Source organism: Gallinula chloropus (genome assembly GCF_964237585.1).
Source record: "Gallinula chloropus genome assembly, chromosome: 8".
NCBI lineage: Eukaryota > Metazoa > Chordata > Aves > Gruiformes > Rallidae > Gallinula > Gallinula chloropus.
The window spans coordinates 2,895,083-2,921,067 of NC_140093.1; the positions used below are offsets into that span (position 1 = coordinate 2,895,083).

At 43.3% G+C, this 25,985-nt stretch overlaps 1 protein-coding gene across 1 annotated transcript; it reads right to left on the minus strand.

The window, feature by feature from the left end:
- Window positions 1–3,869: 3,869 nt before the first annotated feature.
- Window positions 3,870–18,978, minus strand: FAM168B (family with sequence similarity 168 member B; the record flags this gene model as incomplete). Its single annotated transcript, XM_084267150.1, has 6 exons — window positions 18,849–18,978; window positions 12,140–12,220; window positions 8,590–8,673; window positions 6,256–6,398; window positions 5,112–5,289; window positions 3,870–3,982 (listed from the first exon to the last, which is right to left on the minus strand). Exons 2-6 carry the CDS (start codon window positions 12,207–12,209, stop codon window positions 3,870–3,872), a joined length of 588 nt encoding a protein of 195 aa, XP_084123276.1. The 5' UTR covers window positions 12,210–12,220; window positions 18,849–18,978.
- Window positions 18,979–25,985: the final 7,007 nt, after the last annotated feature.

The following is a 25,985-nucleotide window of genomic DNA, read 5'->3' on the forward strand; positions in this document are numbered from 1 at the left end:
CAGGAATCTGAAGTTAGAGCAAACATATAGGAAGTAATATTCATTCCTTAGCTAGTTATCTATTGCAGCATTCAAAATTCTCTCCTACGATTTTCAAAGCTTTAGTTTATTGGGTAACGAGACAGGAGACAGCAAAGCTTTGAGCTTGTTCTTTACAGCTTCTCCCCAACACAGCACTGTTTCATACCTCAGCTCTTTGTGAAAGTCATGCTAAGACAACCAAACATCACTCTCTAGTAGCTAAAAATGACTAGTGGCCTGTGGTACTGTCCACTGTGCTCTCCAGCACCCCTGGCTAATCAAAGCTGCAGATGTACTATACAAACGCAATGCTTAAACAGACGTGAACGAAGCAGCACAGAGTCAGAGGAGTTCTGCTGGGGTCATTTTCTGCTCCACAGAAAAACATCCAGAAATCCCTAAGCTGCAGTAAGTGCTCATGAGTAAGTTTAAAGTACTAATTCCAACAACATCATTATGTTCAAGGCATTAGAAAGAAGGGGGGTCATCCACTGACAGCAATTCATGCAAAATAAACCTAAACTTTATTTAAAAAAAAAAAGGGGGGGGGGGAGGGGGAAAGGAAGTACAAAACATGGAGAGTGCTTACGGTAAAAAATAGTCACTGAAGGCTCAAACCACCCAGGGGCACAGGTGTGGCTGCGGAGGGACATAAGCCTCCCACCAGGGCAGGGTACTGAACGGCAGCACTCAACCAGCAGACGCTTCTCCTGAAGCGGCTGCCCAGTCTGTACAGGAGCAGAACACCCGAAACAAAGCATAACTAGATACACAACTTGGATTTACTTCTGAATGGAAGTTAACCTACATGAACGATACAGCCTGATATACCTCTGTGTAAACGCTTAAAAGGGAACAACATTTTATAACCATTTACTGCGTAATTTATTGCAGGCAGAATGTATGCAAAAAAGAAGAAAATTGCATCTTTCTGGAATCTTAAGCCTTGCAGGTTCAGGAAATACCTTGATTTTATGTGCAATATTCAAATTTAAAAATTTAAAACCTCTCCTGTAACAATTTTGGTATACAAATGGGTTCTTAGGCTAGCCCTTTATCCCCATAGCATTTGCTTTGAGGTACTTTTTAAAAATTGAAGTTACAAGAAAGAATACCAGAAATAACTCATTGCAATGAAATGCCAATCTGCAGTCAGTCTTATTTCACATGCTTCCAAGTGCAATTTAAAAAAAAAAAAATCCAAACAAAACCTAAGAGAACACAGCAAAATGCTGTAACCAAGAAACGGCTCCTAGTTCAGTTACAAATATTTTCAGGAGAAAAAAAAATAGCTAATTGAAACCTCTATACTCTGGCAGCCCTACTACAGCAACTCCATAGTCCATACTGCAAGTAGCTAATAAAGAAATCATGTTGAAATAATTTGTTCCCCTTTAACATACTCATCAGGCACACAAGCTTTCCTCAGAAGAACATGCAGCTGAACTCCTCCTGTTTGTTGTACAAAGCCCTAGCGGTTCTTAAGTTTCAGGAAAGCAAGCTGGATCAACTGCACATACATTTTCAACTGACTACAACAATCTTTAGGAAAAACAGCACAGATTTCCTGAACTGAGAACTAAAGGAAAGTGTTTCTCTATCAGTCTGTGTGGCAGTCTCACTTTGACACATCTTGCATCACATGAAAGATAGCACTGGATATATATCTCCCCAGGACATGCAATTCCTTACACAGGTGATATTACCTCCTACTATTCCTAAGAGCCAGTTTTGCCTCAAGGAAGTTTGCGTTATTTACTGGCACACACAGCATTACCTCTGTCATTTCATTCTGATCCTTAAGAACATCTGTGTAACACTGAATCCATATAATGAAAATGAAAAGGTATGAAGTAAACTAATTGCGTGTGGGATTTCTACAGCCTGACTCATTTTCCAGTCACTCCAATTTAGTAGTTGAATTGGAAAAGAAATACATCACTTAAATAAAAATACGCCCCTTTTAAACTGGCGACTCCGTCAACCTGAAAAGGCTGAAGCACTTACCTAATGTATATTATGGTTTTCTATAAAGAAATTCACTTTTATGATTCTACCCTTTAAGACCCTGCATACGTTACAACAGTGCATTAGTGATACAAGTTGTAAAATACTTTTCGGTTCCTTTGGATTTGCATATGATGGTTTTTGCATCAGTCACTGCAGGTAGATTGAGCAAGCTTTGTTTTTGTGTTTTAACATGCATTCAACTAGATATGGATCAGAATAAATTTATACTCCCTTTTTATCATTATAATTAGCTAAAAAATTGCAAGACAGTCCACAAAACAGGATTTGCTTTAAGACTAACTGCTGGAGTTCCAAGATGTAAGATATGCAGCACTGGAAAATCTTCAGTGATCAGGAATTAGTAGTGTTTAGCCAAGTGTTGAAAGCATTCAGAAGAAAAGTCCTGGTAGGAGGCATGAGGGCTTCAGCACCAACTTTTAAACCTCAATTTCTTGATTGCATATCTCCCATCTTCAAACCTACATTAAGAGGGGCATAGAAAAAAGAGAAGTAGAAAATAGTCTCAATTACGTGAAATACTGTTGGGCTGTGGCAAAGCATCCTATCAGTGCACGCACCACGTGGATATGCACAGGCTGCAGACACCAGGCATGACGTGACGCTCCCCTCACACCAAAATCTGCAGGTTTCTACATTAAAAACTCACTACATCGCTTTTCCCCTGTTGCATCCATTCCAGCTTTGTGTTGTCACCAGCAGTTTTATCTTAAGGAGAAGGTGCAATATTAATTAAATTCTGCATAAAACACCCTTTATCAGCAGTCCTGCATATAGAAACAGCAAACCTCATTTTTTTATACTTGTGTAATATGACACTCTTGGATGAAATGTTGTATGTGAAGCTGCAGATCTGCAGGCTGATAGGTGGCATCAAAGCAAAGTGAAAAATGTAGTAATGGCAGCAACACTGCATTGCAATCACAAAGGGAGTTAGTGATTACACCTGTAATCCGAGAATGCTGGACACCTAACTGCTGAAACAGATCCAGAAAAAGCTAGAACAAAGCTAACTTTGGAAGACACTCAATGCACTAAAAGTGAAGACTTCTTCCTGAATTGGTCTCACAAGTCCTTTATTTCAAATGAAGCTGTTCTCAATTTATGTTAAAAAACCAGAAATACAAGTGAGGATCCCAAAACCGCTATGCTTTGTGTCAGTTTGACACACATTACACCCCCCAAATCCAACCCACTTTAGAGCAATTTCAAAATTTAACTCATTTTCTTGGAATCCATGATCTAAATTTTGGACCACACTAGAGAGAACTTTTCCCTACTGACAGTAAGAAGCATGAACTGAGACTTACCCGAAACAGAGTGAACCTATGAAACCAACTCCAGGTTGTGCATTTATTTCAGCAGCTTGTGAGCAAGATTCACTCTCAGAGCAAGGCAGAACACTTACCTTGCCTGCGTATTTAGCTAATCAATAATACAACAAGTCACACACACTGCTTTATTCAGGAATCACAGTACCACTGAACTCAGCAGGTACCAACGAGCCACAAGTACTGAATGTGTTTAGTCCCAGGTGTGTTTTAGTAAGACAGACATGAGGCTCATTCTTTTGTATTCAACAATCACGAACCACGAAAACGGTTCATGATTTCTGAAGAAGTCCCACTAGGCTTCTCCTTTGCAGGGAACAGCTATTGCACAAGCAACAATTTTTGAGTATTCTTATTCAAATACAATAAAGTACTTCAGACTGCTTACCTTCTGAACAATCTCCCTGAAGAACCTGCAATGCTGTCATTTATAAGACAAATTAACCGCTTTCGATCTAAATCGGTAACTTACACTGACTGCCAGGATGATCACCACTGTGGGGGCACATAACTATAGGTTGGTGTTCCTGGAGCCCGATATGTGGGCATAGTAACTGGATGAGGAGCTACTGGAGTTGGGGAATGAGTTGTCAACAAAGTACCTAGGATGAAGAGAACATTTTTCTTCAGTTAGCACGAATTCTAGTACAGAAGAAAAAAAAAACAACCCACCATAACAAAAGGGTGGGGAGAGGTAATTTTTAAAACAGTTACAGCTTGCTCATCTTCCAATTAGAAGTTATAACTACCATTTTGCACTTGAGCCCCAGTCTTCCTTCAACACATTTATGCAAGGGAATCATTAGGATGTTCAGTCCAATGCACACAAAGATACTCATTACTTGAAAGTAGCTCTAGCAGAAACCCTGCAACATAAGCATTATTCACTGCAAAACTTTTTCACACAGCAGGCTTTACATGCCATAAGAATATCCGATGGTAGAGATAACTTGGCTGATAAATCAGACTATATTAGCTCTTGTTTGCATTATTGCAGATAGGTTTTTACAGACAAAGGGGCTTCAGAAACAGGCTGAGAGAGCAGAATCTTAAGTCTTATTCTACAGCACTTTGTAGAAGCAGCAACAGATACCTAGGATAAGCTTGCCCACATCAAAAACTCCGATGCGAGCTGTTTGTGACACACAGCTTCTCTCTGTGTGAGATTCCCCAAAGTAAATTATAAGTTTGACAAAGATAACTAGAATCCAAAAAGAATTTAATGGCTCTTGTTTTTTAGATGACTGAACTGAGCATCTTTGAGTGAAGCAGACATTACTTTGTGAGTTAACACCCACTGAGTAACAAAGCATAACACCCCTCTCAGTAAAGACAGCATTTTCCTCAGCCTTCAACACAGAGAAATGTATTGAGAGTAGGAAGTCAGACTCTTGACGTTGGTAAAATGAGAAGTAAATGATGCAAGAGTAAATTAAATTCCATACAGATATAAAGAAAATCTATTTTACCATCATGCTACTATCTGAAGACAGGCTGCAATATCTCCACCCTTAAGAGTCAATCAAACTATCACTGAACAATCACTGCAAAGTATCACTGCAACCCTATGTAGTGGGACTAGATGACCTGAAGAACTCCCTTCTCATCTAAACTATTTCATGATTCTGCCCAGTACACCTCTGGCATCACAATTTTGCAATGCAGCTGTGTTCTGCCTCAAACTGAAAGGTGAGCTTCATCAAAAGAGCACAAGGTTCTAAGTTCACATACCTGCTGACATTGCCATAGTAGTCCCAGCCACCATCCCCATAGTCACACCATTTCCTCTCGGTGGTGGAATCGGAGCAGGATACATAGTTGCCGGCATGCCATTAGGCTGCACAACTGTGGTGTGATGAATTACGTGGGGTGGTGCTGCATATAAAGGCTGTGTGTAATAAGTGCCTTGCTGTTAGAGAGGAAAAAAGGTAAATTAAGTGATTACAGTGTACCTGGTGGGGAAGACAAATCGGATCTTAAAATAAATGTATCAAAATAAAAGCATTGTTCTAAAGCAGCAATGCATTTACAGAGCAGAAGCCAAAACACGTATTTCAACTATTGCCACTGTGTTTCACTGGCAAACTTTTTAACATTTAGCCCCCTTTAAGGCATTTAGGAAAACGTTCAAAGCAGAGACCTCTGTACTACTCCAGTGCTGACTGTACCTTCAACAATAACGGCTCATTCATCATTCCCTTTGCTTCATATCTTTTCATATATTAATCCATGATAGAACTTCTCCTATTCTTCCAGAAATTTTTATTCAGCTTCTTTTAGTTAAAGAACCAAAAGTTCTAACAAATCCAAATACACTGGGCAGATTGGATAAACCTTGTTTCATGTTATTAATTCCCTTCAACTGCTGCATACACGCCAGGCAAAATTCCTCCATGTAGTGAAGCCACAAATCAGCAGAGAGGGCCAACTTTTCCCCAGAACATGTTTAATGAGATGTCTTAATCCTCTCCCTCCCTAGTAGTTTTCAACAGCTTGCCTAGCAAAAACCTTGGTAATGACAACAGAGGCTTCCTTTTAAAAAAATAACTTTAAAATAGCACAAGTTTATGACAATTTTTGACAAAATGCAATTAGGATTTGGTAGCTATAGTGCCCAACACACGTTAAAAACTATAAAATTCTGTGCCTCTTCAAAGACTGAATACATACCAGCAAGTGCAGAGTAACTGTCACGCAAGAGAACGTAAAAGTACACACACACTTGCTCTGTAATCACTGTATTAAGAATTCTCACTGTAGGCAGCTTAAAAAAAGCTCTCCATCCACGAAGAAATAAATGTTATGTAAAGGTAAGAGTTCAAGCAGATACAAGGTAAACAAAATACTGCCCAGTCACTTGGGTCTGTTCGTGTACCTGTGCATATGGATTCTGCTGTGGGTAGGCACTTCGAACTGGGTACACAGCAGTCTGGTAGGGATTCGGTGATGAAGAGTATGGTGGCACTGCTCCACTAGTGGGTGAACAAGATACTTTATATGGGGTGCCTGGCGTATAACCTGAAACAAAGGTAAATCTGCATTAACAACACGAGAAACAAGTGTCAGTAGACTGCTTTCCAATGCCACAGCTAACAATTTCCTTAATTTCCAAATTCCTTAATCTCCTCAAGAGTCCATAGTAGGCCAGTCTCAATATCCCAGCACAGGTTTTGTTATTTATGTAAGCATTATTTTCAGACTGCTATCAGTATCGAGTCAAATCAGCATGAAACACTGACTGCACTTCTGCACTATTTGCTCTCCAAACCTATGGATACGGAATTAAAAAAAATAGATTTGGACTTTTGTACTAATACTGTTGAATACTTTGATTAGGCAGCATTCCTGCACAGCAGCATCTGGCATGTCTTACTATCAGCCCAGTTCCCAAAGCATCCCAAACTGTACTGGCAGAACACAGCAACAATTAACTAACCCACAGTTACCTTCTGTAGAATGGTGCTACAGCACAAGAACAATTTCAGAAGTCAGAATCACAAAGAGCTCAAGACAGGTTTTCAGAAAAGAGACACAATCCACACTCTCTCCTTTAGCTTACATTTATTCATATTCATTTTCTGGCATTTTTTGAACTGACTAAAATAAATACAAAAGGCTATACCTTTAACACACAAGCGCCATAGAGATCTTAGCAACTGCAAAGCAGACTTCAAAGGCACTTTAGTACCTTTAAATCTTTGTGTATTACAGACATATCCATAATTATCACTACAGAATTTTTTTTTTTTACAGATTACAGTAAGATTTCAGATGCCAGAAAGAACTGTGCATTCCTATTTACAAGACCCCAAATCAGTCTGCCTTGTAAATACTGGAACTGTTCAGTTTTTACAGGGGTAAAAAGCAGCTGCTGGCTCAGACTCTGCCTGAAGACAGTTCTTCCATCATTTCTCCAGCCCTCATCAAACAAGGTCTCAGGACAATAAAGCAAGGGTTTGATGAGGCATGGAGGAGATTTATAAAAAGCACCATTGCTGCTGCAAGCTACACTCCCAAGATTACACCATGGCTTAGTGGCCAGAGTGGGGATACAAATAGTTAGCAGCAGTGCCACTAGTAAAGACATCTAGGGCAGTAAACAGCAGGCATGACCTATTCAGAATACATCAAGGCCCCAGCCTGAGCTAAGCTAAAAAGATCTTGGGATTTCATGCAGGTCCATCATGCTGAGACACAACATCCACAGACGTGATTTCTATTTAGTTGGAATTGTACAGACAACACAAGGAAGGAAAACTACACACTTGTTGATGATAGGAAAAAAGTTAGAATATCTGAATAGAGATTAGCTTGGCTTTAAAAAACTGTCTAGAATGTGCCAACTTCAACACAACAGCACAGAACACTGGCATTTGTGTAGTGAAAAACCAGTCTGTGCAGACAGGGTGATAGCAGATGACCTTCTTTCTTTTGGAGAAGTCTGACTTCCCAATTTCATTGCATCTTTCAAACTGAAAATTGTTATGTTAATGAAGAAACGGGTTTACTATGGTTTCAGGGGCTTGGGGGGCCTTTTGTTTTTGTTGTGGGTTTGGTTTTTGTTTTTTAATTTCTTTTAAAGACACTAAAGAAAGCTACCACAGCAATTACTCTGAACACTTGTTTTTAGTGAACCTAGGTTTTTGAAAGAATGCTGAGGAATTGACTTATTTCTAGTATGGGGAGCTACATGTATTGAAAAAGCTACAAAATGCTGTACAGGAAGTATCACTATTGGAACACAGCTCCATCCTCAGACTAAGACCACTCTCATTCTAAAAACCCACTGACACAGCTGCACAGGCACTTCACCTTTCATTTTTGTGAAGTGGCACACCTGCACAAGAGGTATTCTGCCTTCCTGTTTAGACCCACCTTCCAGTTATCCGATCCTAGGCTCAAGACCTACAGCTACTCCTCAGCACAGCAGCAGGAACACTGATGATATGTACAGCAGAGCACAGAAGGCAGACACAGATCACTAAGGTAAACCTCAACTGTGACACCTTCTCTGAAGGTGAAAGCAATGTGACTTCAAATTATACTAATTTCACTTTATTAGATGATTCTTTATGATTCACATTCAAAGTGATGTAAAACTTACCCCGCTGTGTAAGTGTCACTGTAAATCCCTACAGCTTTTCCTCATTCCTGGCTCTAACCATTTTCAAACTTCAGGTTACTGTCCTGACACACCTATTACACATACCTGTCTGGAAGGTAGGATTTGCTCCAGGATACATATTAGGGGAATAGGCAGGAGCAGCCGCTGCATAGCCCATTGGGAAGCCAGCTAGAAGAAAGAATATCAAAGTTATTTTCTAAAATGACTGGACAATCTATCCAGACTTTACTCTCAAAGATTCTCATTGTACATCTATTAACTGAGATAAGCTCCCACGGCCTCCAATCCCACCCCCTCAGGTAAAACACTGGGCTTCTCCCAAGCCACCTGAAACCCAATGCTAGATGAAGGGATCAGCGAAGGAGTCACAAGTGCCCTTACATTCCTGTTTCTGCAAATCTCAAAGTTGGCCACGTTTGATGGGTGAAGTTTTGTGCAACTATGCAACCCTCCTCCCCTGCCCTGAGGTTTAGGACCCAATGTACATAAAATGAGCCGTCTGAAGAAAAGGGACTTTTTGACAGATATAAATCCCTAAACTTCAGAGTGACTCCTACTCTTCAGACCACAGAGATCCCAAGTAAAGAGTACAAAGCAACCTCAGGTAGTCCAAAATGCCCCTTGCATTTCACGCACATTTCTTATTCCACTCTGATGTTAAACAAGCCCATCAGTTTCAGGCCTGTACAATAACAGTTAATACTGACCAAGTTAGTGACAGGTGAACACTTCTACACTGCAACATGACAGCTACTACAGCTCAACTAACATGGTGATATACTCGCCTCCAAGGTAGGGCAAAAACCAGCATTAGCTGTCCTTACTTGAAAGGTATGAAGTTTGTTTAGATTATAAGAGTGAAATTTCTGAATTAGTCATAGCTATTTAGTTTTTTCCAGGAACTTATTAACATTATTCCAAATAGTAAAGCTGAGTAATGTCTGTATTTAGAAAGACAGGAGTTACTGCCACATTTTGTTATCAACATACAAAGAATTCAACTTCTCCACATAAAAGGCAATTACTAGTTTGCATACTCATGGTAAGGCTTAAAGCTCCTAGTTTTAAACAGTTACTCAAATCTGAAGGGTTCCTATTTTGCTGTAACTCCCAGAGTCCTTAGCAATTATTCCTAATAAGTTTCTTACCTCAGGACTGTGCATTCTAACACAATTTTGCAAAGCACTCTGTAAACACATCAAGTGATAGACTCTTAGCACTACTATTAGGTGGCCAACATGGATAAGACTAAGAAAGCATCAGGCTTAAAAATCAAAGGTAAAAATTAACATATCCCATTCAGAACAACTTTCCAGAGTGTAAATAGCTCTTAAGTTGTCAAATTCACGAGGGGCTAATGAAAAGCTTTAGTACAGCTTTACACATTACTCAATCTGACTAGGCATCTGCAACATTATTCATGCTGTACATATTATGAGTCCTTTCCTCACAGGTTTAGCTCCACAGTAGAACTCTCTGAGCTGCTCAAGAAACAAGTTGTTTGTGAAAAACTATGACAAGCAGCAGCTTTACCTTCTCAACAGACCTTTCATCCATGTGAGATCATTTGGACATTGATTCTTGCTACTGCAAACCCATCCAACAACCTCAAATAGGTGTAGTATAATATAAACAGCTATTAAATATGCAACAGCTTTAGAAACAGGGTCTTCATAAATAATATATTCCACCTAGTGATATGCTCGTTACTTTCTACTGCCATGCAACCCATGTAAATTCAATTACTCTGAACAGAGAATCTGTAGCTTTTAAATTAGGAGAAGCAAAGAAGGGTGACTTGGTCACACAACAGCCCTTCAACTCCTAGAATGGAAGTCTTTCCATTGCAGAAAGTGCACTTTCTGTTTGTTCCACAATCTTTAAGCCTGAACCAGGCAGCTCAGTAAACTGTGGCAGTGTAACACTGCAGACCTTACTGACTAGGCTGAATTTAAGGGTAAACTGACTGCTGTAAGGAAGAATTTTGAGCAATTAACTTGTAATCAGGGCACTTCTGTAACAGTTCTACTTTGACTCCATATATTTTAGTTATGCTAATTTACAAACACGTGAAGACTGGCAAATACGCAGTACCTTACATAATTCAGTATGTAGCCTAATATGTATATCAGCAAAATAACAGATTAGAAGCTGAAATGCTGTTTAAACATATTTATGAAGCTACAATAGCATATCTTCCTTTGTAAATTAAGGTACCACTTCGATCAGCGCAAGCAAGATCTTCAACACAACGTTTAAATGGTTAGAAGTACAAATGAAACCCTGGTTAATATAAATCTGTTTTGCAAGTGAATAGATAAAAATATCAAGTTATATTTAAATAATTCATAATGATCTTTAGAGCAAAAAGAAAGCATTGAAAAAGAAATCTGTTCCCAATACAGGAATAATTATGCTGTAGCTGATATTAATTAGTAAACCACTGCTGCTGGCCATACAATAATATTACTGTAGTCCATACAAGTAAGATCGTTACACAGACTAAGACTACCCTAGAGGACTTATGGTTACATGGCATCAGCTTTATGAGTGATTACTGCACCATTTCAGTCACTCAGTAGGCTTAAGAACATTGCAACAACAGTTTTTGTTTTCCCCTCATAAATACTGTAGAAACAAGAAAAGTACACCTGTTGGAAGGAAAAGTTAAAAGTTCCTGAAAAGTCAAAATAAGTATTAGAAGGTTTGAGACAATCAGGTCAACAGTAAAGAAAATGCACTGATGCACCAGGGTTTAGAAGGAGCAGAGAAAAGCAGACCAGGGAAACAGGAACTCCAGCGCATTCCCTAGGCTGGGAAACACATTTAGAACCTGTAAATACCAGTAGGAAAACACAGCACAGCTACAAAGAACAAAACATCAATGGTGCAGAATGATTTTTAGCTCCCAACACAGACACCAGCTAAATCACATAGGTAAGATCTGAGGTGAAAGACCCTCCAGCCTCTCCCACGATGGAATGATTACCTTACCCCACAGGTATCTGAAAAAAACAAAAAAAAAACTGCATCAAGGCACACTGCTTGCAGTGCCTGAGAGGCAGGCAGTCCCCTTCTTCAGCCTTCCTGGATAGTTCTCTCCAAATTTATTACTGCATTATCCAACTTCTGAACTATGAGGAGAGCGAAAATGAAGTGTGTTCACACATACATTAGGAGATGGTGAGGAAAAGCCCTGATGAGAAACTTGAAGCCAAATGAGAAACAGAGAAAGCAAGAAATACGTTTCATTTTCAAAAGAATTTTTGGCTTTTTTCTTGGTCCACCTTTGATGCTCTGTTTTGGGCAGTCATAAAACAGATAGCAAACTCCTCTATCTAGAGGATAGAAAGGTTAACAGCACCAGCCAACTAGCAGCAGAAATAGAATGACTCCTCTTCATGCAGGGCGTAATTATTAGAGCTCCTAAAATAAGCTGCTTTGGAAGAGATACTGGAGCAAGTTGCTCTGTTATATTTCTAACATCACTCTTGGAATGTCACTTTTTAAATTTAAAAAACCCACCCAATTCCCAAAATAGATTACCATACATGAAGCCATTCAAAAGTGACTATTTCTTCTTGATTACAAATAGAGATCAGTGTAACCAACGCATTAAACAACAGTTACTTACCTGGATAACCAATTCCTTTGGCGTTTGCATAGGGAACCCCAGAAGATCCAGGGCTATACACAGGATTCATGATTTCAGTGACTGAATTGGGAGAAGGAAAAAGAAAAAAGTATTTATTCAAATGGAAGGAAAGCTTTAAATCTCAGCAACTAAAATGGAACTGGAAATGGGGGAAAGCTATCAGAACAAGTAACAGGAAAAAGCAGCAACATTAAAACCGTAGCTACAAGCAAGAGAGAAACACTACAGAAGTTTGTTTCAAAGTATCACAACCCTCAATTGGCTAGAAAATGTCTCAGGAATGAAACATTCCCTGTCGTGGATGGTGCTTTCAAATATTTCCATCCCTAGGAGCTCCCCCACAGTGCACAAATTCTTAACACACTGCAGGAGTTCACATCTGTTGGACTTCTCCCCCATGTCATCTATCAATCACCATCTATCTACTTGGTTTGATCTCATTTATTTTTTTGAAGCAGGCAGTCAAGAGATGCAAATACCTATGGTCTGTTACTACTGGCATTTCAAGCCTGGGATTCCACAACTTTACCAGCACTACATTCATCAACTGTCAACAGCCCAAAGATTACACAACTAACTGGAAAAGGACTTTCTGTATTAGACAGCTAGATCACATTTATTTATCTGCTTACTTGATGCTAAGTTCTTTGGAGCCTACAGCAAGCTGACAGACAGGTCCAGTCATTTCTGAATTATGTATTCACATGCCAAAAATGAGCATCACAGGGAGCATCACCAGCAGGAATAAAAACAAATTCCTTTTTAAAATGGATCTTGTACATAAACACCAAGGAAAACAAAATGGCACTGAAGATGCATCTCAAGTTTTGTAGTACATCTATGTGCTTCTAGAAGTACAAATAACTGCATCACAGTTCACAAGCAAGCCCTGCAGGTACCACCTCTTACCACAGTACTGTTTGCACCTCCTTCTCTAATATTTTCTCAAAACCCTACTTATTTTAACCCAAACATCTTCACTCATCTGATTTTCTGCATGTATTCACAGATTTACCACTTCTCTTCCTGCAAGCACCCATTTTTCACTCAAATAGCCTCTGACAGCAAGACAGGAGGGCACGCTGTGAAATGAGACTTTCCTATTAACTGTTAATATCTAATATTTGAGTCACTTCCTCTTCTACACCTTGAGACGCTGTCTTGAACAAACTGTCTTAAGGAGTGTAACTGAATTTTCTAAGTAAAATGCGTAAAGCAGAAAGTCATCATTACGCAGGTGCTAGTTCAGTTACAGAACACACCATGGCAGGAGTCTGAGTTTAGGTTTATCAGTGCAGCTACACTGATAACCTATGTTAAGTGACTGCACAAAGCCTGAGCAGCTCGCTTTTTAAACTAATGCTACCAACAGCTCTGTGCCAGGAGTTTCAGCAGCACCCAGCACACCAGACTATTATTTGTGCAAAATTAGGAAATCAGAAAGTAAGTGCTGCCAAGTTTATCATCAAGTTTCAGAAAATACTCAAACTTAATGTAAAAGCTTTACAAGATTCACCCGTTTCTTGGACTTCCTCCCCACCCCCCATTTAGCAATAACTCTAACTTAAAATAGAATAGTTTGTGTTTTTTCCAGCTTCATAACTGATTACATAGCAAGACATCAGCATCCACAAAGAACAAATTAAAAAGCAAACCACCTGCCATTTACATATCTTACTATGAAGAGAGTTCTCCAGAGCAGCACGTTTTAATCACCTGGCCAGTATCAAAGCAGCAGTTTGACAAGGATCCCCTCGGAAGTATTCTACAGCAAACTAGCCAGCTTCAAGTATAAAGCATTATTTTCCACCAAGTCCTGTGGAGTTGGAGTTTCAGCAGCATTAACTTTGTTGTGCCACAACCAACAGGCAGATTTTACTAGACTAGCATTTCACCGCAGCAACACTGCAGACTCCTGTCTTCCTTCCATGTAGTCTCCTTTCTAAGTAAGGACTCTTGTCTACTTGAAAACTTCTAGTCTGTTCCCCTAGTATCATTCTGCATTTCCCACTCACTTGCATCCTTGCTCCTCTTGCACTGTTTATTTGTCACACTTTGTCTTTAAACTTAGGAAACCTGTAACAGGTTCGAGCTTCCCTTTGGTCTCAGCATTTCCAAGCCACAAGGTAAAGATGTTAAGGAAAGAGGCTACAGCCTTCTACTCCAGTATAAACAGCACTCTCCTGCACCTTATCCCTACAGATATGCTGCTCCTCCTTGCACCCTCTACATCAATTAGGGTGAAAGATGACCCGGCAACCCTCTCACCATTTTGAATGGCAATAAGAAGAAAGAAAAGGACTGAAAAACCTGCAGGAACCTTCCACTATTATTGGGTAAAGTAGATTGGAAAACCCAAACATGACTATTATGAGTAGTCAATGACTGCAAAGGAACACAAGGACGTACACTCTGGGGAATGACTTAACATAACAGCCATACAAAGCTGAAAAGGTACAGAATATTAACAGAAGTGGTCAGACTCAGACTCCATCTTGAAATGCAGTTTAAGAGAAAGGAATCCCACTTAAGTAAGGGGAAAGAAAACCGTATGGCACTGGGAGCCTGCAGGCTGCCTCTTACTGGAAATGACATCAACTTCCACTTCAAATGCACCCACACCTGGTGCACGCAAAGAACAGGTTATGCACTTTCACCACTTCTACTTTCACACTCTACCTTTCACTACTGAAACACAGATCCACCAGCCTACAAAAGCACTTACAGTTTCTGTATGCAGACACTTCTGACCAGTTATAATTAAAAATAATTATTTCCAGGTCTTCTCTGAAGGACCCAACATGCACAAAGTATAGTTACGTAGTATTACCCAGTGGTTGCAACCATCCCACTCTTGCTGTGACTTCACTTGGACCTGTTACATTGAAATGTGGAACCTTGTAGCCAACTTCCCTGTGACTCTTAAAGTCCACATCAAACGCCAGGGAAACTAGTATGAAGTGAACCCAAAGAATCCTGGCTTTCAACCTTTTTGTTGGCATCCCCTCCAAAGCATTCTCATGTTAATGTTTATGTAAATAAGTGTCTACTGTGCATCATCTGTATATAAATTGCACAGAGTCGACTGCAGATAAATTACAGTCAACTAATTCTTTCAGCTGAAGGCAATCATACTTACTTAAGATGCTCCGATTAAAGAGCATGCCAGCATGCTTGGGAAATGTAAATGCTTCACCTTTCTTTCTTGCCAAAGCCACACAATCACACTCAGTTTTGATTAAGGCTGTTAAATCCCATCTTGGTACATATACCACCACAATCCTCCTCCTCCTAAATCCACATTTCAGGAAGCTGAGCACAAAGGCCAACCGCTGCTAAGCTCCAGCACTCTGAATCAGATATGCTTCTTGCACACAGATTTTCTTGCTACATTTCTAGGAGAGACTTGTACAAATCATTTTAAGATTTGCATGCAAAAACTCATGATTTAATGCAAACATTGAACAATAAACCACACATTCCTTCGTAACAGGTATCTGCTTACTATTTATTTTCCATTTTGTGTAGAAATGCTATCAGAGACCTACCATATAACACCTTGTGCTCATTTTATGACAGTTCCATCACAAGAATTGGGGAAGAATCTCCAGGTACCTTGCCTAAAGCACACTACTGTGGTCCACTAACGCTTTCGTTCTTGGAACTTAAGCAGGCTCAGTGGAAGTCATTACAACACTTAACACCTATCCACCCTGGCATACTTTTAGGATGCTGTTTGCTATGAAACTGTACGGACAACACAGTTTCCACTTACATACAATTCCTTAAAGTTCATTACCACCTTAGTGACATTCTCGATTTTATCCATCTGATTTCCAGTTAAAGCTTAACCAAAGTAAAATACAATTCCTAAATACCTGTACTTTGTAAAGTAAAAAAAAAAAAAAAAAAAAGGTATTTCCACAGCCAAGTAATAAATAAAGTAGTTCAGGGCACTTCTGCTCTTCAAATAACTGACAACGATTAAAGTCTCGGTGGCATTACGTTAAAATTTCAGCCACCAAAACAGGTCCTTTAATGCAAATCCTAGGCCAAACACCAGGCACTTTTGTCACAATTACTTAAAAAAAAGGGGGGGGAGGGGGGCTCAAATCAGCTGGCATTCAAGACTTCATAAAATCTAAAACAAAATCTAAAACACATCCCACGCTGCAGTGGTATCAGCAGGTAGTGCGCACTTCATTTCTTCCCTTCCTCCAAGACCTCAAAAAAGGTCAGAGAGCTCTAGCAGGAAGCAAGCACTGCCTCTGTTCAGAACAGGGCACAGGTTTACAGTGGTCTATGACTGAACCCGGCTGACATCAAGGCTGATGCACAACTGACATGGTTCTGACAGGCAACCCCACTCCCTGCGCCAGGACAGCACTGCGGCTCTAACCCACCCGAGAGTCAGATCAGCTAAGGTGGCTGGCCAAACTCTGGGGTTTGCTGGAGTGTTTGGGCAGAGGGTCGCTATGTTTTCTTCCTACTGGCCTGAAGGGAGATGAGATGCATCACCAAATGGCTAAGACAACACCAGCTGCCATGCAAGGAAGGAAGCAGGACTGGATACCTGCAGCACAGACTGAGGTTGCAGAACAGCAGCCTGGAAAAGGACAATTAACAACTTCAACAACACAAAGTAAAACACAAAGCTGGAAGCATCACCCACACACAAGTCTTCCTCCCCTGATGAGGTTACGAGATGTTCTTGTCATAAAAAGAGGAAGAATGAGACACCTGCAATCACCCTTCTGTTTTGTGTGCATTTTGTTTTACTACAAAGGAATAAAGCAGTTTAGACTTTTTAATCCTTTTGAATGGAGACAATTCTCACCTGTAAGCCCAGTTGCCTAGTGGTTTGTTATGGGTTTTTTTCTGTTGCAATACACATGTTAACACCAGTGCTAGCCATACCCGGTATCAGTAGAGGACAGAGACAATATGAGTATATATTAGAGACAACAGACTTCATTCTGTATGTGACTCACAGAAACAAAACTTACACCAAAAAATTAATACTAAGATACTGCTTAGAAATAACTTCATTAGTACATTTGTGGCATCACTATTCTTCAAAAAACCCAGAATATTGCCAAGAGGTTTCTTCTTCAGAGCCCCCCCCACTACCTGTAGAACACCTCAGCATTTCTGAAAGGCTACAATTTCTACTCTTGCTACTGCATGAGGGGATAAAAGTCAGCTCTGATCCTTGCATCTCCTGTCTAACTTTTGGCCTGTGCATATTCCTATTTCAAAGCAGCAGAGTAGTGCAGCAAAACTGTCAGTTCCTCACAATAAGAATCTTAGAAGCCTATTGCTAAATTTAGGGGAAGTTAATAAACTATGTGGAAAAAAGTCAAATTGGAAGAACAAAACTTCATTACATGAACTGTTCAATTAAATCCTGAAGAACTACTTCTTAGTAAATTTTTTTCCTACACAACATTTTTTCATTATGATCATTTCTGGATTATTCCCCATTCCTTTCTGAAATAAGAGGAAACTGTCACAAGTTCCAAATTGAGATATAGTCTCTAGAAGCCTCTTAATTCCTCCTACTTTTTAACCTGAAAGTTAAGGCATGTAATTACTACCCCGAACATACAGGTTGGGAAGCGTGCGTTATACAAGCACAGAAGTTTTATGGCATTAACAATTATACATCTTGCAACAACACCATATTAGAGCAGACAGAAAGTCTAGTCAAATTAGGTAACGTGCACACCACCACTACCGAACATTTAAGAACAAATTAAGTCCAGCTCTTCTCATGCTGAGCGCTGCATACCTCCCCTTATGTAAAACCCAACTCTCCACATTTCCAAGGGCAGAGGTTTCATCATTTGGCTGGTGCTTATGGCTTGGCCACAAAGGTTCTAGAAAAGCACTGCTCGCACCAGGCCTTTTACCTTTTTGCCTCACAACTCTTCCTCGAAGCTACAGACAGCTAGCGTTTTATTCCTTCCTCCAGCTCACAGATACAAAGGGAACCAGGCAGATGCAGGCACAGGCAGGCAATGCACAGCCTCCCGCAGGCAGGCGAGGCTTACTGATGCTATTTATTCGGAAGTCCAGCTGCCGGATCCGCTGGATGCCACACCAAAGCTCCGCGCCGTAACGCCGCACCAAGTTTTTACGAAGTTACCAACCGGGCAACCCTCAGCCCGCGCAAAGAAAGCGGCGGCAAAGCCGCCCCGCGTATTCTAAGTCTACCTACTCCGCACAGGTAACCCGAGCTCCCGGCAGCGACGGAGAGCAAAAGGGACGAGCCCCAGGGCGGCCGCTGCGCGCTCCGGTGCGGCGAGGCGGGCGCTGCCCCCTCCACCGGCCCATCACCTGCCGCCGCTCCAAGGCCGCGGACACCTGTTACCGAGAACCCCCCCGGCCCCGCGCCGCGCTGTAGGTTACTCGCCGCTCCGCCCGGCCGCGGCGCTCTCCCCCGGCATCGGCCGCAGCGCTGCCCGCGCCGCCGCGGCCCGCCCCCCGCCGGGCCCGGGATGGCGCCGCCGCCGAAGAAGCCTGAGGGGCAGCCGCGAAGCGACGCGGCCCGCCCGAAAGGCCGGCGCCGCAGGCCGCGAGAGAGGCGGCGGGCCCGGTCCGCCTTACATAACGGGCCCGGCGGGGAGGAAGGAGCGGCTCCGGAAGCCGGCGCCACCCGCGGCGGGCCTCGGCGCCTCACACTCACCGGGCTGCGGTGCTTCGTGGTGGCGGCCCGGCCGTCGCTGGCTGTCTCACTGCGTGCGTGCGTTCCTGCGTCCGTCCGTTCGTACGCGGGTGCGGGAGGCGGCGGCGGGGCGGGGCGGCGGGCGGGGCCGGGCGGGCGCTGCCTGCGCGGGAGGCGGGGGGAGGGGGGGGGGGCAGTGGCCGCCGGGCGACTCCGGCTCCTCCGCGCCCGGCCTCACCGAACAACTGCGCACCGACCTAGCGGCCTGCGTCACTTCCGCGGGGGAGAGGCGCGCGCACCTAGCTGAGGGGGCGGAAGCTGCCGTCACGTGCCCGGAAGCCCGTGCGCACGTTCCCCCCTTGCCCCACCCCCCGAGCTGCTGCCGGAGCCGGGCCCGCAGCGAGCGCGGCTGGCGGCGGCCCGGGCCAGCCCGGGGCTGCGTCAGGCAGCGGCAGCGGCAGCGGCCGCCTCCCTCCTGGCCAGGGCTGCCCAGCGGCGCTCCCTTCCCCGGGGGCTGCGGGCCTGGGCATGCAGCATCCTTCCCTCCCTCCCGCAGAAGCCGCCGGCGGCGGTGCGCCCCGCAGCCATGAGCGCTCTGCTCTCCCCTTCGGGGAGGGGTCTGTCCGCCTGCGGCGACCTCTCCTGCCTGCGCGGGGTCGGGCGCCCTGCGAGCCGGTGGAAAGGCCCGGCCGAGCGCCCGCGCAGCCCCGGTCCCTGTCCGAACGGGGCTCTCGGGGGGATCGGCCGCCTTCGGGCCCCGCAGCGCGCCCTGCCCGCACCCCCAGCTGAGGACCGGTAGCTGCGGGCCCTGCCGGGGAGGGAGGGAGGGAGGGAGGGAGGGAGCGGCGCACCCCGAGCGGGCCCGCAGCCCGAGGGGCCGTGTCGGCACTGCGCCCGGGGAGACGTGAGGGGTCGGCCGGGGGTGCCGGCAGCCGGCCGGGGCGGCAGCTCCTCGTGAGCGGAGTGGTTGTTGTTCGGAGCGGGCACTCCCTGCGCACCTGAACTGTACCGGCCGAGGCAAAACAGACCGTAGGGAGTGCTCTAACTAACTCAGCCCAACTGATGGTGGAAGCCAGCCTCCCAACTGAGACCTGCCTGGAGCCCTCAAGGTCCTGGTTTAATCCTCAGTGCACACTCAGACTTCTCTTAAAAGATCCAGAATTAACCTTTGGATAAAGCACTAAGTGTCTGCTGAGAACAGGACAAGATAGCAGGGTATGGTAGGTGAATTTTGCCCAGAGGCAGTGGACATTTTTTAGCATGTGTCAGAAGAGACCAGAGTGACAGCTATGCAGAACTCGTACTGCTGGTCCTTAAGAAAATGATGCACGTGCCCGTGGAAAAGCCCCTGGCCCTGGCAATCCTCAGTGCTGTTCAACCAACACAACTGAGCATCTGGAAGCAGCCTGAACAGAGAGGCTCTGCCCAGAGCAGCCTGTGCAAACTGCCGTGACTTCAGAGGTGGACTTGACAGGCACTGTGTCTAACACTGCCCAGGAGTGGACTGCCAGCATGACAGCAAGTGCTGTGTTAATTAGTCCCAGTTTGCACATGGACAGTTAAGTCACTGTGCTTCTGGGGAGAGTGATGCTGGCAGCGGCCCCACTGCTGTAAGAACCCCCAGTCTGGACAGACAAATATTACAGGCAAACCAACAACTCCTGAAATCCCAAAGGGGGAGCAATAGAAGACTCCTGACCTTTCCTTAAAGCAGCTCTCCAGTACAACCAGTTGAGCCCTGGCCACACACCCCACACAAATGATATTACAGGTGCCTCAGGAACCTCAGAACTCGGGTAACTGCTTCACTGAAATCTCCCTTGCTTAGGGATGTGCAATGTGATTAATACCATTTCCAGTGCTCCCACCGCACGTAGTTCTCATCACCGTAGTGGTATTACCCTTGCTGCCAGCTGGCGCTCTGCACACTGTCCTGAATGCTAAGTTTAAACTTGTGCCACGAGGTAATACCATACACTGTGTGGGAAATGCTCCAGCCAAACAAAAAAGCTGATACAAAAGAGATGACAAAGCATCAGTCCAAACTTAACGTGCTGCCAGCACACAGACAAGCCAATCGCTGTCTGGTTTGTGCAATTATCAGTCTGAGAATATATTAACTGTAGCTTGGTTGTATGGCATGCAGCCCTTGTCAGCATACAAACATAGAAACACGATTGGAAAAAAATACAAAAAGATGGCAATGATTTTTAAAACCTAATAGAGCTGAAGACTTGCTGATGTTTCTCTTGTACAATGTCATAGTTTCAGCAGTGAACTGTAGAGGTGATGATGTTCTCTCTGGCAGAATTGCAAATTGATTCACAGCTTGCTGACATTTATGACAGGACAGCTTGCTCTTTTCTAATTATCCTCAGATGTCTCCCTTTTATTGTAATCCGTGTCCCAGAAACACACACTGACACTCATCAATCACACTGGTCAGCCGCAGAGGAATACTGCAATAAACGGAGAGCTGGGGCACTGACTCCAGCTACGTTACAAAAGAGAACAGAATGAGGATAACAGCAACTTATTAGGAGAAATTTGTCCTCAGAAAGAGTGGTTGGGCGTTGGAACAGGGTGCTCAGGGAGGTGGTGGAGTCACCGTCCCTCAGGGTGTTCAAGGAAAGGTTGGACTGAGGTACTTAGGGACATGGTTCAGTGAGTAATATGAGCGGTGGGGGGATGGTTGGACTAGATGATCTTGGAGGTCTTTCCTGACCTTAACGATTCTGTGATTCTAGGACTCAGAAATAATGCCTTCAGCACTACAACGCGATACTTCTCCTCAGAGTGTCATCTGGGTAAGAGGAAAGAGACCTGTCTGGGGCATGAGGGGTCATCACTGCTGTAGCCACAGTAACGGTACAAAAAAATTGCTTGGGAAGATGCAGTCTTAAATATTTCCATGTATCTGTCAGAGGGGACTCAATTTTTAGAGATGAGGAAGTGACAATGAAGGTACTACAGGGAAAGGTACTGCTACAGCAAGCTGCTCTTTGCTCCAAAATGAATTCCTATGCTTTGTGGAGCACTCTGCAGTATTTGACACACCCCCCCCCCCCCCCCCCCCCCCCCCCCCCCTTCCCTCCCCAATTCTGCACTGCTGCCATCTGTCTCCTCTGGCATGGCCCAAAGTGCTTTGGAAATCTGGGCACGTACAGTACTTTGGGCTTGCCTGAAGAGGCGGTGGCTGACTTGGGGAGCCCCCATCCAGTGGCAGTGAGGAGCTACTGCAGTAGTGTGGCACCGGGGAGCTATTTCCCAGTTCTGTATATAAACACACAGATGGATGGATGGATGGATAGAAAGATGGTTACTGACTGTCGTCTTCATACTCTGTTTGGTGGGGTTTGGTGCTGTGGAGTTGTAGGGTGTATATTAAAGCCATAATATAAAGTCTAAAGGATGCAAAACAATGGCATCCAAGTAAGAGCAAGCAATGGACACGTGTGCAGGGTCATGTTAATTTGGGATAGATTTTAAGAGCTTGCCAATGTTGTTCATCAGTCTCAAATGAGCGGGTAATTTAAAAAATACCCTTAAGAGTTTGCATCTTCACTGAAAAGCAGATTTTAGGCAGTTTTGATTGCCCTCAATAAGACTGACAAATGCTATAAGAATATTCACAAGGATTTCTTGGTTTTGGCTCCTTCCATTCCTACCCCTTTCTTCACCATTCAAGAGTTCTTCTCATGCTTCTCCTTCTTAGCCTTTCCCACAAGGTCAAAGTGCCATCTCTGTAGGTCTTACCACTCACTCCATCATTTGAAGTCTTCAAAAGTGTATTTTTTGATCTAACACTTTGGGCAAGAAACTCAAGTCTAAGGGTGGTATGAGGATGGAGAAATGTGCAAATGGGATTTTTTGAGGGCATCTGCCAGAACCCTGCTGACACATCAACCATAGGAAAATATCTCAGAATGCTGTTATCCCTGACTCTCTCAATAGTGGACACATTCCCTTTTTATGTGAGTTTAATTCTGTGAGGATTTCCATGTAAGTCCCTCACAGGGATCTTCATCAGATACACAACAACCTCTGAGAGAAACAGTCCATGTGGACACCAGCTGTAGCATAGATCTAACTCAAGTTCAGACACAAAAGATTTATTGGCCAACAGAACTGTTGCTTTTGAGTGTGTTTTATGGGCATCTCAAGTATTTTCACTCAGCACGTACCTACTCCATGCATAGCTATCGTAAGGAAAGTGTGCTACGCTGCAGCATTTCTTTCTCTGTGATATGCAGGGGTTTTTACAGGCAGTCAGCTTGGCTCTTAGTTCTGAAGCACAATATAATGAAAGTAATTAATCTAGGCAGTTAAATAGCCAGACAAAATACTATTTCCGTCATAGAGGGGATTGAAAATGGGCCACGGAAAACACGATAAGGACTTCATAATGATCCCACACAAACACCCCAAAGCCAGGAGTGAAAAACATTGAAGACAGACATGAAATTAAACAGAAGTTGGAATGTATGTAAATATCAAAGCCTCATAAATCAACTTAACTCCATTCTGTTATGATACAGAGCAATATAAGCCTACAGGGTAAAATCCACAACCTACTGGTTAGATTTATTTTCCATTAAACTGAAGCAGATTTTAAGCCACCGCATCCTGCTGATCACCACGTGCACAGGTCCTGTAGGTGAGGTATACGGTTGCTCAAAGGTAGAACCAGTAGGAAGGCAGCACGTATTTTGTTTCAGTTAGTAAGCACTAACAAGCAATACCACTGCACTGTGGCATTTAGTGGGGCTTTACAAACATTCATTACTGCTGTGGCTTATTTTAGTGATGCAAATCATCAGCTACAGTTCTGCTGAATACTGTCAAAAGCGCTGTATGATCAACCTTGGTTTCAAAAGCAGAGAAGAGAGGCTCCCCAGACCAGTTGGCCAAAAGCAGTTGTTCTGGCACAGCGAACACCTGCTCGGGTTTTATAGTTCTGTAAGTCACCCTGAGCCTCTACAAATAAAACAGACAAATTCTTTTGTTAAAAATTTAACAAGAAAAATTTTTCCATAGAACCAGTTAGAATCCCCCACCCCCAGCCTCAGGGTAAGTGACCTGCCACAGATAAGTGTTTATCATCGTTCAAACTGGTGTCAGTAGAGGATGTTACAGTCCCCAGTGTCAGGGAATGTTACATTCAATTCTGTCCTATATTTACTAGAATCAAGAGTAAGAATAATAGCACTTAGAAAAGGAAGCCAATTTATATTCCTTGCCACTGACCTCTTGCTTTTTATTTGGTGCCAATGAATTGCAGAAGACAGAGAAGTAGGGTTAATTCAGAGTTGTTGTGAAGAAGGAAAGAAGAATAATGTAATTATTTTCATATATAAAACAAAACTAATTTCCTTGCCCTTTTTTGTTTGTTCATTACTAAAGTGGAAAAAGTATATTTGATCTTATTTATCACTAAGGCCATCGATTCCTGATTCTATTTATTTCTCTAGGCACTACCACAAAGAACGAGTTAAATCAAGCAGCAAGATGTTAGGAGCTTTACAGGTACTAGCCCATGTTGCCCACATTCCAGTCTACTGGAAACTATGAAACAGGACTAGAGCAGAAATCACCAGAAAGTATTTGCTTCAGTTCAAAAGTCTGTCCCTAGAATCTGGGAGCAAGAAAAGAGAAAAATGTAAATATTTTTCTAGTGCTCCTAAGCTTTGAGCATGTTTCAGACACATCTGGTGCTGGCAATTCTTGTTAACAGTATGCTCATCTTTGCACAGTGATGTTAACTTTGGTGTACCCGGGAGGATTTTTTATCTTTTTCTTCAAAATGATGCCCTGTTGTGGATAAGGACTGTGTTCTGGAATTCACACATATAAACAGCTGTATTTTATGCAGGACATATGTAGGAAATACATTTCTGTATGGAACAGACCAAGAGAACACTAAGTGCCACCACGCAAAAAACAGACGGCATCCAAGAGCGCTCCGCAATGCAAGCTGTGTGGGTGAAGGGCTTTCACTGACAGCTGCATCCAGGTGCAGCAGTAGGCAGGCTGACACTGACTGACAGCATTGCGTGCGTCTGTCCAGGACAGTAACAGCTCCAGAGGATTTGATGGAGGAGCCAGAGGAAGCTAAAGCGCCGGTAGGGAGGGCTGGCTTTAGGGTCGCAGCCAGAACGAACGTGTCTGGCCAGCTGCTAACTGGAAGAGATTATGCACTATCAGTAAAGAAACTGTCTTTGCTCAATTCCTCCTGCGCCCAAGGAAACAGACCTTGGTATATTCTTTGGAAAAGAAAAAGGGTAAATCAAAGTAGTACCCTACTTCAGTCTCAGTTTCTCCTAATGGAAAACAACTGACAAGATCCCACTGCAGACCACTTACTCCGGCCAAACCCCAAACCTGTATTCTTAATTTGCAATTCCACCTGGAGCGGTGTTCTGGAGATGTAAGGTGGATGGGGTGGAAATGGGAAAGGACAAAGTTTGGAAGGGATGCCAGAGAGGTCTGGGGCTTTGTTAAAAACATGCTCTGCATCCTTACACTGCGAAGCCTTACATACCCCTCTGACACTAACCAGATGTGCAGGTCTCATGGAACAGTCGTTCTCCCTTTCTCTGGCTCTTGGTGTCTGCTTTCACTTCTTGTCCCCAGCCTACATGGAACCCAAGCGAAGGGCAGGCAGAGACCAAGGGCCACCAGTCCTGGATGGAGCAGTAGACTGGTGCAGACAGATGGGGATGGTGTACATGCATCAGGCAGCATGCAGGAGTTCTCAGGGACTAACTGGTACTTTATGAAGGTAGAAACATTAGCAAATTCCAGCTATGAATTTTAGGAAGGCAAGGTTGCCTATATGAGAGATTAAATTTTCCAGATGATTAAAACTTGGACAAATTAGGATTAATTCTCAGTAGGACAGCAAAAAGCTGCATCTCACAGCAAAGCATCATCCATGTGCTCTACAGACCTGCTCTGAGGCTGCTGGAAAAGCTGCAAGAATCTTCTCTGTGCAGGTGAAATGTTTTCTACCACAGCCACATTCTTGGCTACAATTGAAAAAAAATAGCTGAAACTTCAAATTATCAGCACAGACTAAACCTCTGGAATGTAAATTAGGCTGAATGGCATTCAACCTGAGTGGCCTCAACATGGCAAGTCTGTCAGAAGTTGAAAAAT